This window comes from Penaeus japonicus, unplaced genomic scaffold (genome assembly GCF_977035675.1).
Source record: "Penaeus japonicus unplaced genomic scaffold, GWHDUDI00000001_assembly GWHDUDI00000008, whole genome shotgun sequence".
In the NCBI taxonomy this organism is placed as follows: Eukaryota; Metazoa; Arthropoda; class Malacostraca; order Decapoda; family Penaeidae; genus Penaeus; species Penaeus japonicus.
The window spans coordinates 23,220,037-23,235,036 of record NW_028234410.1 but is presented as its reverse complement, the minus strand read 5'-3'; the positions used below and the strand labels follow the sequence as shown (position 1 = coordinate 23,235,036).

Genomic DNA, 15,000 nt, shown 5'->3' with positions numbered 1-15,000 from the left:
GAACTTGTGGTAGTGACAATACAGTTGTATCATCTAGTTGTGTGAAGAAAAAAGATTAACAAAATGAGGGATCTTGTTTGCTATTACAGAAAAAAATATGTTGGCTATACTCTACTAGATTAATGTAGCTGCACACAGATTGTATTGAGTATAGATATTTTCCTTTTCTTTTTAATAATTTCTACTAAAGTTAATATATATACTGTATATGTACGATCTTACCCATCTTCCTTGTATGAAGTGACTGCCATGCAAGGCTATGTAATGTTGTATGGAATGAAGCTGTGAAAAATGGTCTCTTTACAAAAATAACTTTTTCATATCCAGTTCTACATCAGTATAACTTTTAACAACTGATAACACCTGTAATAACTTGCAAATGTCTCAACAATTTCTTATATTTTATTTTCTATCAATGTTTTTCATTTTAGTAAACATTCTCATAACTCTAATACAAAAACATTTAAAAGCACAAAGAGAACCAATTCATAATAGACACTTTTTACACATCCAATGTTCAAATACTTGTACCTTTTCAAGTACAGGATCCTGAACACACAAAAAAATCCAGTTAGTACCAAAGTACATCTAAATGTAATACACGAAATATAGCAAATCCTTTCACAGACACTAGGATCGTATTAAGGGTTAAGGTATCTAGCATTTTTTATATATTAAAGCATCTGATGCCATCTAGCAGACCTGCTAAAAAGCTATATTTACGGAAGGAAGTCTCTATATGAAGTATATTAAAAGAATAAACAGTTCAGCTGGCTAATTCTGCATTGACTTTGTAAGTAAACAGTTAATCCTTGCTTTTGCAGAGTAGATATTCAGGAGGGCAACCTTGATCACCAATCTAATGCATGGCCAGATAGAGGCAAAGGAAAGAAAGAGAAAACTGAAAGAGCTCTACTGCTGATTGGCCTTTTCATATTTGTGACTGTAGTATTGAAAGGACTTTACAGACTTGCAATGTGACCAGACAAAGGAATCTTATTGCTATTGAATATGGTTTACATGTTTTGAGTATTACTTAAAACAGGAGCAAAAACAAAGCAAAAGGCCAATTAGAACAGTGGTGACTGTTGAATATTGACAACAACCAAGTTTTTAAAGTTTAAAAGAGAAAGGAAATTTGTGGTACTGCGAAATACTGATCAGAAATGAGGTACAGGCAATATGAGTGTGCCCAGGAAAACTTTGTTTTTAAACTGATATAATAAAAAAAAACTCCTAAACAATATATTTTCCTTAAAGAAAACTCCAAATAAAGAGCAAAATTTGTACATAAAAAAAAAATCCACAACACAATATAAAACAGAAGGACATTTAGTGAAAGGATAATTTTCACATTCTGGAAGAAACAGATTACATTATCCAATATAATGTATAATTTCATTTTAAAAACTAAAAAGAACTTTCCCATCACCAGCATAAAATGTCTGTTATATAGTAAAATATATACTTAAACTATAACTACCAATGTTCTAACTAAATATGGTTATACATTAATAAAATCTTCAAGCTCACAACATCGCTAGATCCTCTCATGAGATTACAATGACATATTCAGCATCACTTAATAAATACATAGAAAGGTCTATATTCCTCTTTTTCTTAAATACAGTCAATTGCCAGAAAATATCAACACCACCATATATACAAAATCCCAAACAAATAATTCTTGCAATGAATAATATTCAATAATAATAATTGATAATTAATAATAATAATAAAAAATAATCATCAGTGATTATTTTCAATTATTATCATTCATCAATTATCATAATCATCAAAATGATAATAATGATAATCAATAATAATAACAAAAATAATATGAAGAAAAAATGAGAAAGTTCCTTTGACAATAATAATTACATCTTTGCTTGGTTATAAAATTTCATAGCTCTGATAAAAACCTCTATTCAAATGTTAAATGATAAATGTCTTCATCTTTTCTTAAAAACTAAACAAATGGCACCAAAATGTAAAAAAACACTTCATTATTTGCTTGTCTTGGTCACAGTGAGGAGAGATGATGAAGTCATCATATAGCATTTCTATAACAGCAATAATATTAGATGGAAGACACCAAGTCTGTACAGACAATGTTATTTGTTCACATCCACGAGATTCTGCAATGCTGTTGAATAGTAATTCACTCTTTGTCCAGAATGGTACAAATATGCATGTTAAACATTTCTACATACAAACACACCCTGAACCCACTAACATAACACATGCATGAATGCACACACACACTTACGCAGTCACCCGGATACACACACATAAAAACAACTTTGTATATAATTCATACTCTCAGATTCACACTTAAAAGAAGTTGGTATTCTTCTGTCAATTCAATTTTCTAAGGTTAGTGTGAGAGCACACTTAGAAAATGACAAGTGCTTCTGTGTCTGCAAGACACTTCTAGACATCTTAATGACAGAAGTGTGAATACTTTGTAGTTATAAAAAATTTGTCAAGAAGAAAAAACATTGGAATGGCTGACTTCTACATAATTTGTGCATCATACTTAAGCTATCTGGGTTGGCTGAAATGATTACCAGAACACACTATTACTTCATCTTGCATGGTGAGAGATAACCCTTCTAAAGACAATTAGGAACTATTACATTTAAGTATGTGTAATGTGCCTTCAACAGTCTATCTCTAAAGGACACATAAAAGATAGCATATAAGCTGGTCATAAAGCTTATTTTTGATGATGTGAAAGCAGCCTTGTATATGTGACAGAATTAGAATTTGATAAAATAAATATATGGTGCTGAAATATTCTTTGGAAGAGCACCTACTTTTGCCAACCAAATCCATTAGTAGTCTACATAATGGGAAACCAGTAAATGTTACACTGCTTCCTCAAAGTGGCTTGAATAATAGTTAAGATATAAAATCAGCAATTCTTATCATTCTATATTTCTCTATTCAAAACTAAAATCTGGACTCAAAATAAAACATTATTAGTGTGAATGATTAAAAAGCCAGCAACGTCTGAATGGAATAAACTCTTCCTCATTATTAGAGAAAATTATTTGGAGGTCTTATTTTTATTATCTGGATTGGAGAAAGACTAAAAATTCTTTGTTCTTTGGAATCTTTTCAGGTAATACAGGTACTAAAGTCAAAGAAATCAGTATTATGAAATGAAGCTTCATGGATTTCAACATAAACAGATTATAGTTAGTTCTATGACAGTATCATGATATCAATGAACTTGTAAATATTTTAGGAGTATATTATCAATAATAATTACTTGTGTATAAAGTATTTGGCCTTGAAAAAGGTTGTTTTTACCTTTTGCTTTTACTTGTGCAAAGGACTTTTCCAAATAGAGTATTAACATGCTATAATTGTCAAAAAGGTTCCTTTACATAGCACACATTTATATAAGATTGAAGTATTTGCAAAAAAAATTCAGCTTATTGTAGTTTTAAATACAGTTTTTTATGTAATTTGACCTGAGGCATTTGAAAATGAGTGCGCATTTCAAGAGAAAAACATGTATGTTAACCATCACTCTTAACTTGTGTCAGTATAGTCTACCTCCTAAGTATAGAGATTGCAGTGAGCAATAGAGTACATTGTACAAACTTTGTTTGTTGAATTCTCTCTGTAGTAACTGTCATTCTCATCCAGTCTTGAGCCAATAACTAAGTTGCGCAGGTTGCAGTAGTTTGTTCCAAAATCTATCACAGCAAATGATACTCCAGACTCACTAGCCCCCTATAAAAGGAGATAAGAAGAAAACTGTTATTAGTAAACTGTGCTTATGAAAAGGGAAATAAATTAAAAAAAAATAATAAGCAATATTCCTTTGGTATAATTCTTTTTTCATCAATTATTAAGGCAAATAAAAATACAAGATGTTCATAAAACCCTCCATAAAATGATTAGGTTTTGTCAATTCTGTTAAGTGAAAAAATAGGCACATATCAATATACTTGGATCTTTTTCATTTATCTCACAACCTACTTAGAACAAAATTCATAATTCATTTTCTCAAATACACAAAGAAATTGAAACCAATTTCCCTAATACACAAGACATTTTCCTAAGATATAGTTATCCAGTTTCCTAGTATATACTACCAAACAAATACCTGGAGAAAAACAGGCAAAAGACACATACCGTTACATGACAGCCTTCACTTCTGCTATTGAAGGTGAAGTTCAGCTTATCCTCAAACTTGAGTAAAGGAGTTATGTGTAAGCCTCGGATAACATTTCCATCTTCACCTAGGTACTGTGGATATAAATGTAAAATAGAATATTGCTTAAGTCACAGTATACAAACAACCACATGACATTGCATGCACACAATTGGCAAGAGTTCTATCTATATAATGAAAATCCATACAAATTATAATCAACTGAACAGATCTAGTAAGAGAGAAGGCAAAATAGGTATCCTGTGTCCATCAAATACATTACCTTTAAAAAATATCATATTGTTATGCAAGTATCTATACTTACACTATTTCATCATTTTGTTCATAACATTACACTATTTCTCTTAGTATATTTAAGTATTTTTTCAGTTTGACTAGTAACTTATATAACACAAATTTCATGATACAATTTTTCAGCAGGGCAATAATTTACCAGATAGCACCAATACAAATCATAAAAAATTAAATTTCAAAAATATTACATAAATACTTTTCTGACAATGGAAATTGGCCCTATTGTAAAAATTCTTCATTGACCAAACAATTACAATACCTCATAGTTGCACTGCTGCTTCAAAGAGCAGTCATCATGATCCCAGCTCTTTATCTGATCAATTAGCTTGGACTTCACAATTGAGCAGGACTTGCCAAATACCCTGCAAAATACAATTCAAGTTTAGTAAAACTTCATTTATTCTATTTATAATTTTTGGGGAATATTAATTTTAAAAACTAGCAGGCTTCAATTCTGCACAACAATGTCTCACATCAAATTTTTTTTCTCTCAAGCTTAATCACTCCTTTGTGTTACATGCGATTGATATATAACTGTGGAAGACGCATGGTGTGTAAAATAAAGCTCTTGGAATATCAGAAACCAAAATTTTCTTTGATAAAACTTGAATGTCCAATGATATTTTATTTAAAATGATTTTTTTTTCTACATATAGATGGCTCCACATGGGCCAAGTCACCAAGGAGTCAAATACTAGATATTACAAATACATGATATTACAGGTTTACCTATTACCTAAATCTTTTAGGAAAACCATTTTTATATCTACTACTTTTGTTATTATTGTTATCATTTCATCATTATTTTTGTCATAACTTAAACAACAATAACAGCAAAAGAAAAAGAATATTTTCCCCAAAGAAACAAGGGATGGGGGTACATAGCAAGGATGGGGTCAAATATGACTTTGAATTTTTTTTTGTACTTACAAATACACAAATAATTATAATTGTATTCTCTTTTTAAATGTGTATATTTGTATTTGTATTCCATTTTGACCCTTGTATTCTTGATTTGCTTCAAAAATAATTGTTACAGCCACTGTACAGAACAGTAGTTTTTAAAATTTTACTTAAATAGTCTTATCCAGAGAATCAGATAAAGTTCATAAAAAAAAAATATATATATATATATATTAATGCATGATTACAAAAGAGCCACTTGTTCAAGGCCACTTGCAAACAATCACATTGGATGAAGCACTTAGAATTAAAACTTTATTTTCTACAACTACACTTAAGTACCCATATTTCCAAATTTTCAATGATTAACTCAAATATACTGGCATGACTTTGATTCAAACATTGTGAAATAATCATTTCCAAATACATATATTTCATCAGTCACTCAAATATTGGAAATTATTGATTCCTTTATACATAAGAGCACATGTCTGTAAGTGGTAAATAATTTTCTCTTGAACTTATAGGACAAATATTGAGAATTAAAATTTAAGTATCTTTTCTATACTAGAAATTAGTTATCTTGTTCCAAAGTGAAAGTGAATCCACTTGGTTAAGATTCAAAGTAATGTTAGCATTTAAACGTATTCTAAACTGTGTCCCTGTTCATTTGAAGGGTCTATCCCTCTATCAACAGGATCACAGAACTAGAGGTGGCGAAGGAAAATGGAGTTCTGGAATGAATATCATGGCATTCTTTTTATATAATTAGGATGAAAGTATTTGAAAATACTTTATCAAAATTTTTATATTTTCTTTGTATTTGATTAAGAAAGCCAATTATTTATATCTGTATTTGCATTTGGTTGTAAAAACTTTAGTGTATTTCTGACTTTACTTGACATTGGACACTTGTATCTGACCCAATCCCTGTAACACAGACGAGGTCAGGTGGACCTAGTACTGACTCATGGTGTCTAAAAACTAGGGAAAACATCTGTGTGAGAAAAAAATGGAATAAAACAAACCACAGTGGACTGTCCATCTTCTAATATGTAGATATAACTATAAACTAATACCTAGAAATATGAATGCTTATATATAAACTCATTCACCTTCTATGAATGAAAATAAAGCAATACATAAATAATATCAGCCTAGAAAAAAAATGCCCTCAAATGTATCTTCTTTTCATGTCCAAATTATCTCTCAAGTGTTTTTTTTTACATACAAGAGGTGGATTATCTAGGACAGTGGTTCTTAACCATTTTACCACCATGTCCCCTGTAGCAGTTAGCTCTTGCCTCCACACCCCACTCTTTTCAATTCTCTAACCAGTCAAAATGTTATTATGTATGCACACATACACAAACCCATACATATAAACACTCTCTTCTACTATGTAATACCAAATCAATTACCTTATCAAGATTAAACTTTCCTTAAAAAATATAAACTATATCATAACTATGTCCATTGCATGATATTTCTTACAATATTCATACTTTTAGAGGTGCTTCAATTTCTAGACTTGGATGACCCACTTGTGAAGAGAATTACAACAGTTAGAGAACTTCCCTACTCTTCCCCTTGGTCTCACTCCCAACCATGAAAAGCGTCATGTCTGTTCTTAGTTAAAACCACAGAAAAGGACCTAACATTTCCACACATCTTGGAATTATAGATTTCCTCATACATATTTATTAACAGTTGCATACTTTCATAAAATGAGGAGATTAAACTGACCAAGATATCGTATTAAGAAGAAAGTGTCAAACAAAAGAAGAAACACACAATAAACATCCTTAAAATTCAAATTACAAATTTCATGCACATATGTATGCATGTGCACAACCATGTGCACAGAAAACTTTAAAGAAAAGAAAAAAATGCATTCATTACCAGGGGTTCCATTGCAAAATCAACAACCCAATATAAACAATACAACATAAATACATCTTACCAGTCAACACGGCACGAGGCATGGCTTGGATATGGGAAGAAGGCACTGAAGAGACCTAGGCTAGCCGCAATAACCAGAGTGATCACTAAAAGCGTACAGCAACATAGCTTGCATCCACAACAGCAACCTGAGGCAAGGAAAAATCACATTCTCCAGCAAATCATCTAATATAAAAAATGTCTAGGAGAATATCAATCCATATATAGTTTTCCATTATGATTTGTCTTCATAACTCTTTCAAAATGTAGTTGTAAATTTTCATGATATTTTTATTCTAATAGATTTACTGTAATTTTTTTTCATCATTTTTTAATGACATTTCCTTATTCACATAATAATTCAATCATCAATTCATTGAATGAAAAATGGCACCAATAAATCTTAATCATGTAACTTTTTGACATCTGTTCCTGTTTCATAATAGATAATGCAGGATTGGATGGAGTTTCAATCAAAAACTGAGAAAATCAGAATGGGAGGGATTTACACGAAATTAAAATAAATCATATATAACATATACAGACATGTTTTTATCACTATTTAGAAAAAAGCAATAAAGCACAGGAAAAATTAAAAGAACAAATAAATAAATATCAATCATAAAAGCTAATTCTTATAAGCTTATGCAAGTACAGTCAGTCAAAAATTATTATATCATAATGCAGTAAATATAAAAATAAACAAAAACAATGTTTTGAACAAGTCCCACTTATAAATCCATACTTTGACATGTATATGAGGTTACAAAGAGAACATCTTGAAAGACAGCATTTACTATGATGCAAGAAATACAATGACATCATGTATCTCGAAATCATTGTTCTTTAGAAGTGACAACTTTTTCCTCATATGCGAAAGTAAAGCTAATATCACATCTAACTTTTAATAATTAATAACACATTTACATCTATTTCCACTATTTAAAAAAAATTCAAGTAATAAAGAAATAAAGACAAAGAGAACAATACTTAAAACTCAAGACGGAAGACAATGAAATTCTCCGACGTAATACATAAACAAAGTGCATTACATCCACGAAGACACTATTAAAACTCCATCTCATATCCAATGCAGACTCGTCACAAAACCATACAAAGAATCCTATTAAACTCCATAACTTCGCAATGATAGTTTACCCATTTTGAGCGAGGTTGGCGTATCAGGATCTCTCAAAGAAGGGGCGGAAATGTGAGGATTAGAAGAGCATTATGTGCATCCTGCGTCGTCGAGTGAGGTTTTCCTGCATCAGCTGATTCCCTAAACAATGACCACCTTTATTATTTTCTAAAGGGATTTTTTAAGATACCTTTTTGAGGGGATTTTTTTTGAGAGGGTTTATCTTAATTGGTCTTATTTATTCGTAAAACATGGAAGAACTATTATTGTTTTTTTTCATTTTTTGTTTTTTTTTTTGTTCTGAGGTTTCATTGTAAAAAAATGTTGTTTTTGTTGTCACGTGTGGCTAATTTATCTCTTATGGGTTTTATTTGTGAACGTATTAATAAAGGTTTATTTCTGTAACAATCCAAATTTGCATCAATCTTATTTTTTATTGAGGGAAACGGGAGTAAAATTATTACAATATCAAAGAATTTGCATGTTGCTCCAATTTTTCATATCAAATTCCTATCGATTTCTTTTCTATATGTAATTTTGAGAACACTTATAAATCACATGACAAAAATAAAACATCATAGACGATGTAGATGAAAAGAGAGAAAATCAAACGATAAAAAGTACCCAATAAACATCTCTTCTGAGAGACTTTAATTACAAAAAAATATCCATATAAACCTTCAAATACCAATGAATAACATATGAAACCCTTACATAAACAACAATATCCACACTGAATCTTAAATAAAACCCCAAATACAAGGACGATCCCCGTTGCGCAAACCGAGGCTCGCCTGTTCGCCGCCATCTTAGTCGACGCATGCGCAGACGCTCACACCAGCAGGTCTTTCCACTGCATCATCGGAAGCTATGGCACCGAAGAGTAAGTTCCCGGCATATTATACTTGAAATTTACGTATAATGAGAGGAATTGCCCCTGAAATAACGATGATGAGCGTAAGGAGAGGCTTTTTGCTAAATGTGCAGTGCAACGAAAGAAGAGGATTTAGTGGAATTTTGCAGAAATAAGTGAAAATCACACTCGGAGTATGAGAGATCCACGTGTTGTTAGTGTTTGTGTTCGGGGTGGTGTGAGGTGCTTATGTCAATTTCTTTTATTTTCGCTGCATTTGCACTACTTTTTTTTCTTTAGCAATTGTGCCGTGTGAGAAACACCACATTGTCAGAACAAGTCATCCCAGAATCAAATGAATCGGTTAAAGAATAAGAAGTAGGGCGGCTTCAACTGTCGCCAAATGTTGCCTTTATACGATTACTTAGCCATGAAAAAGGTAAATCAAAAGTTACCTTCATATCCTTATTTTGCCAGCAAAAAGTTAAAATTAATCTATACTTAATTTAGTTGGTTTTGGATGTTTCGTGTGATGGTGTATAGGGGGAGTTAGTGAGTGGCATGTGGTGTAAACATGAAATACAACACGTGTTTACTTTCGGCAAGAGAGAACTAGTTTGGTATTGAATCCTTTTTTATTTTGCTATTGAAAATGTTTTGCTAGGCCTATTAGATTTGAGTCGAAAATGGGACCTTGGTCGGTAATTATTGTTGGCGTAATCCCGCTATTTCGTGGTGCATTTTACCGGCTCTAAAATGTGATTTCCAATATTCATTAAGTATGTTATGTTGATCTTTGTAATAAGTGCAGTATTATTAATTTTGACTTAACAACTATTTTTATATGGAAACTACACAGGACCTATTTGTTGTTAATCAGGAGTTTCAAATCTACTGTTATTTTATATTTAATGCTTTTAAATTGCGATAATTCACCGAAGTACAACCCAAAGGTTTAATATAGAATATGCTTGAGGCTTTTTTTGTGTCCCATGGGTCATATATAACAGCCAGATTGTTGCAGAAAGGTTAATTTAACTTAGTATAAGCTTTACCATGAGTTTTACAGCCTTATAGCTTGTCTGGAGCTAGTACCTAAATGGGGTGTTCAACAGTGTGGCATGATCAGTGTTTCCATTGTAAAGCGGTACATTTGTGGCTCACCATTCCCACCGTTTGCTGCAAGTCAAATCTTAATTGACATGCAGCAAACATGTTCAGGTGAAGCAAGATGATAGAAATGTCTAATTTGTTAAAGTGGTTGAATATTTCCTGGTAATGTTAATACTAATGGTGTTAAATTATTGTTAGGATTATGGATAGGAAGGATTGTTTTTAGGTGAAAAATGGAATGATTCAAGTCAGACCTAAGGGCTTTCTGTACAGTTGTTTGTATGGGGATAGTTGGTTAGGTTACTGTTTTAGCATTTAAATGTGCTGCTGCTTGTGATTTTTTCCAATTTAAAACTTACTGAAATTTGGTATTGGCATTTCTTCTATCAAGTTTAGAACATTTTAAATTTCCCATGATCCAGTTCAAGGTTTTTGACTAAGTATTGTGCTTGAATATCAGTGATGATTTAAATGTCTAATATACATCTGCCAGAAATACTTAAAAAACAACTGCATTTTGTCCTCGTATAGAATGTTTTTAGTTCTGTTGTGTAGATTATTAGTCAGTAATTTATTAATAAATCTATGTAAGGTCTGCTGAGTTATTTTTTTTTTAATGGTGACTAAATCTAAGTATTGTTTCATTGGATTGTATGATATTTTGTATTGGATTAACCCATTCCCGACGGGGGATTTCTAGCCTAGAATGTCCAAATGCCGGGGCGTTCGAATTATTAGGCCTAAATCAATTGAATAGCTGGCACAATACTGTGCCGCCCGGCAACTGGGCTTTTGAATGTGCGGTACACATGCTGTACCACCCGTCCTGTGTGGGTTAAGATAAATTGTTACAGCTGGTTTGGAACTAATTATCTTTTCATTGTTTCAAATTTTTACATTAAATTAGTGCAATTTGAATTAAAGAATTTTCTTTTTTCAGAGGACAAGCCTGCTGCTGGCTCCAAGAAGCCAGCTGCAGGAAAGCAGCAGCAGAAGAAGGGTGGAGCTAATGCCCCTAAGAAGGGTGCCCCCAAGAAGGGTGTTGCCAAGCCCGCCAACAAGAATGTGAAGAGGCTAGGGAATAAGGACTCCAAGAACAAGTCTGGAGCAGTCAAGAAGGCCAAGAAGCTGGCGACCAAGGTAGGTTGAGTAGAGTGGAGGAAAAATTTAATTTTGTTTTTTGTGGTCCATGTTAAGACCATTTAGAACAGATTGTTAGATTTTTGTACTAATTTTTTTGCCCTTAAACCAGATCGTCAACGGGCCTCGAGGCACCCGCGTGAAGAAGGTTAGAACCAACATCCGATTCCGCAGGCCCAAGACCCTGGAGCTGCCAAGAAACCCCAAGTACCCCAAGAAGTCAACTCCAAACAAGCCTAAGTATGTACTTGCTTTTTACCATTTTGATAGTTCCATTGATAGATATTGGGACATCTCTTGAAAAGATAGCTAGGCCTGCATTACAGCTCAGAATAAAATTGGAATGTACATTAGTAGCCTTCAAGTGAATTTTGTAGGCCTAGTTTTGTTAGGTAATGACAAGGGTTAACTTGTTACTTTTTTTTTTGCAGGATGGATTGCTTCAGAATCATCCGTTACCCTCTTACCACTGAGGCTGCCATGAAGCTGATTGAGGATAACAACACCTTGGTCTTCATTGTGCACAACAAAGCCAACAAGAACCACATCAAGGCTGCTGTCAAGAAGGTAAGAACAACAATGAGAATTGGATAGTTACAGGAAGCCTTGGATTGAGTGCAGCTAGGATATGAGTGAGAAGCTGGAGTGTGCATTGCAAGATTTGACTTAATGAACAGAGGACCTTAGTGACTGTGTGTGTGTGTGTGTGGGGGGGGGGGTTAAACATGTTTTAACCCATTCATTGTTAGTTACATGCTCTTCAGAAAAGCATATAATTGATTCATTACTACTTATTTACACTTTACATTATAGATGTCTGGGTGGTATTCTTTTTCCTTTCCTCCATAATTCCAGGTACCTGGCCATAAAAACAAAGCACTGATGCCTTGAGCATCAAAGATTACTGGACGACTACATTTATCACTTCAGCATTATGAATCTGATATAGGCTGTCAATTATGCATGCTTCAACTTGTATTAGACATTGCAGCTCAAAATTTAACTTATTTTGGCTAACAGTTTAATTAGGTCAGTCAATTGGATTAGATTTCAAAATCATGAAATGTGGTCTATTTTATATATTTTATTTATACATTTCATCTTTAGATATGTGCTTAGGCCAGGGGAGACCGAAATTAGTATTGGTTTCCAATTGACACAAAATCATTAATTTCCAAGTCTGCAATTTTGAGTTCTATTACTGCCTATTTCTAAAGGCTTGCCAAAGTGCATTACTTAACCAGTCAGAATTGTTTGCAAAGTTTAATGCTTTCTAGAAGTAGGCCAGGAAATCATGAAAAGTCTTGGGAATTGGAACCAGTAGGAGCAGAGCATGATGGTATGGATCATGAGGAAATGACAGTTGCAGTACGAAAGGAAATATTCTTGGATTGAGGAAGAGGAAAATAATTCAAATTTAACTTTAACGTTACCAGTTGCATATAGAGTAATATGAGAAGTATTTATTAGATGCCCTTTCATCTTCATCCAAGTCTGGAATAAGTGAACCCATTGATGACAATAATGCTCCCTGTCAACTCTTTTTAAGGCACAAGGGGTTTCACAATGGATAAAAACTATTTCTAAATTCAAGGAATGAAGTTAGTAGGTGGTCACATAGCCATACTAAATTCCTTGGTTTAAAAAAAGATGTCTATTTTAATACTGTAATTCCATTTCAGTTGTACGAGATTGATGCTGTCCGTGTGAACACCCTCCACAGACCTGATGGCTTGAAGAAGGCATACGTAAAGCTCGCCCCAGATTATGATGCCCTTGATGTTGCCAACAAGATCGGTATCATATAAATGCTAATAAATGTGTTACAAGAAGATTACAATTTTAATTTTCCACATTCCTCCGCTTTTATGATAAATCCCCACTATATGCAATGGTCATCTTTTTGTGTGTCTTCTCCATATCAGTTACATCAAGTCTGAAAGAATTGATGTATATGTATGTTTTTTTCTTTTTCTCCTTGAACCTCTATCAACTCATTAGGCTTATGGCATCATATCTATTACATGTTCCTTTTGTGAGGTTTTTGAGTTTATGGTCTCATTGTGAATTAATAACTTGTAGTCTGATTGCTTGTTCAACAATTGATGAGTCAGAAGTAAACAGCCTTAGGCAAACTGCAACTGCAAGTCCCCCTAGTTCTAACTATTGCCTAGAAGGCAAAGGTGTAGTTAACGACATGAAAAACTAAATGCCATTTTGACATGTATTCAGACGGTCGTCCTGAAATGCATCTTCGTTAGTGAAGAGAACGATAGTAAACTCATTATCCACATCAGAATATGAAAATTAATTTCCTAATTTGGACTAGTATTAATAATTCCTTAACCCGTTAATCATGGTATACACTCCTGTAAACTGTTTTTCATTTTCCACATGAGTATTTGGATTTAGTTTATTAGCAGCTCTATCGTTTTTCCCCATTCCTCTAGTGTTTCAGTTCGGACCTTTTCCGAGGTAATAACTATAAAACTGTCTTTTCCGAAAGTTCTCGGAGTGGGGCCAGCAGGTGAAATAAAATGGATCTACATACTTGACTCCCATCTTTCAGAAAGGATTATTTCAAAAGGAATTTTGTTACACCCATTGGTGCCGAATGCAGACTCGCTCATGTGGAATGTAAACTTCATGCTATGAGAATGGAATGTCTGTTTCTGATTCTCTTAATAAACGTAGATGTATTAGTTCAGTACAATCAATTACATCCATGATTGTTATTAGTGAGTTGCTACTGACGAATTCATTAGATCGTGTGTTTGTCTGTTTCCAGTTTTTAGAGTATTGTAGTCATAAAGACCCAAGTTTTTTTTCCATTTGAAAAGTGCTGGTTAGGCTCCGTCTAGACCGGCAAACTTTGCTCGCGGTTTTTCCATTCATTATGTCACATCGAACAAAGTTTGCCGCGTTAATGTCGCTTGTCTGGACGGCCCCGTCGATGTTGCAGAATGTAAGATAGCCACCGATAACAAAGTTCGTCATAATACTGCACTCGGTTAATTTATCAATCAAATAGAGGAGCAATTATAATTTCAGAAAAAGTATCACGGTAAATCTTGCACATAGCGTCCATTTCCATTTGAATATATATATGCTGAAGGGGTTGGTGTTTAATATTTACTTTCTTTTGGCTCCTATGACCTGTCGCTTCTTTCCGTTTTTCCCCGATCGTCTCTTAGTTGGTTTCTGATTGAGCGAGAGACTCGGTGTGTAGAGACAAAAAAAATAAATTTTGATTTCTGAATGGTGAATTATTCTCACGCTTCGTACAGTTCGTTACAAGATTTTGTAAACAAAGAGTATATGGTCAACTTCAATGTATAAAAGAGCTTCTTATCCGAACTTTGGATATTTTGCTCAGCTGCATGAATCGAATTCCTAAAGACTGTGTGTGTGAATAATAAATAAAGT

At 33.1% G+C, this 15,000-nt stretch overlaps 2 protein-coding genes across 2 annotated transcripts in view; one reads left to right on the top strand and one right to left on the bottom strand.

Moving 5' to 3' along the window:
• The window catches only part of LOC122243259 (uncharacterized), an 8,953-nt gene extending 208 nt beyond the window's left edge, over nt 1–8,745 (bottom strand). The window contains exons 1-5 of the mRNA XM_043000756.2: nt 8,489–8,745; nt 7,353–7,479; nt 4,746–4,848; nt 4,153–4,266; nt 1–3,747 (exon numbers count right to left, since the gene is read on the bottom strand). The exon at nt 1–3,747 is cut by the window's left edge and continues 208 nt beyond it. Coding sequence (XP_042856690.1) covers nt 3,571–3,747; nt 4,153–4,266; nt 4,746–4,848; nt 7,353–7,479; nt 8,489–8,492 — 525 coding nt within the window. The 5' untranslated portion in view covers nt 8,493–8,745 and the 3' untranslated portion in view covers nt 1–3,570. The remainder of the gene's footprint in view (nt 3,748–4,152; nt 4,267–4,745; nt 4,849–7,352; nt 7,480–8,488) is intronic.
• A 577-nt stretch (nt 8,746–9,322) lies between these two features.
• LOC122243258 (large ribosomal subunit protein uL23) lies at nt 9,323–13,408 on the top strand. The gene is made up of 5 exons (XM_043000755.2): nt 9,323–9,351; nt 11,375–11,574; nt 11,687–11,814; nt 12,006–12,141; nt 13,257–13,408. Exons 1-5 carry the CDS (start codon nt 9,339–9,341, stop codon nt 13,380–13,382), a joined length of 603 nt encoding a protein of 200 aa, XP_042856689.1. The 5' UTR covers nt 9,323–9,338; the 3' UTR covers nt 13,383–13,408.
• Nucleotides 13,409–15,000: the final 1,592 nt, after the last annotated feature.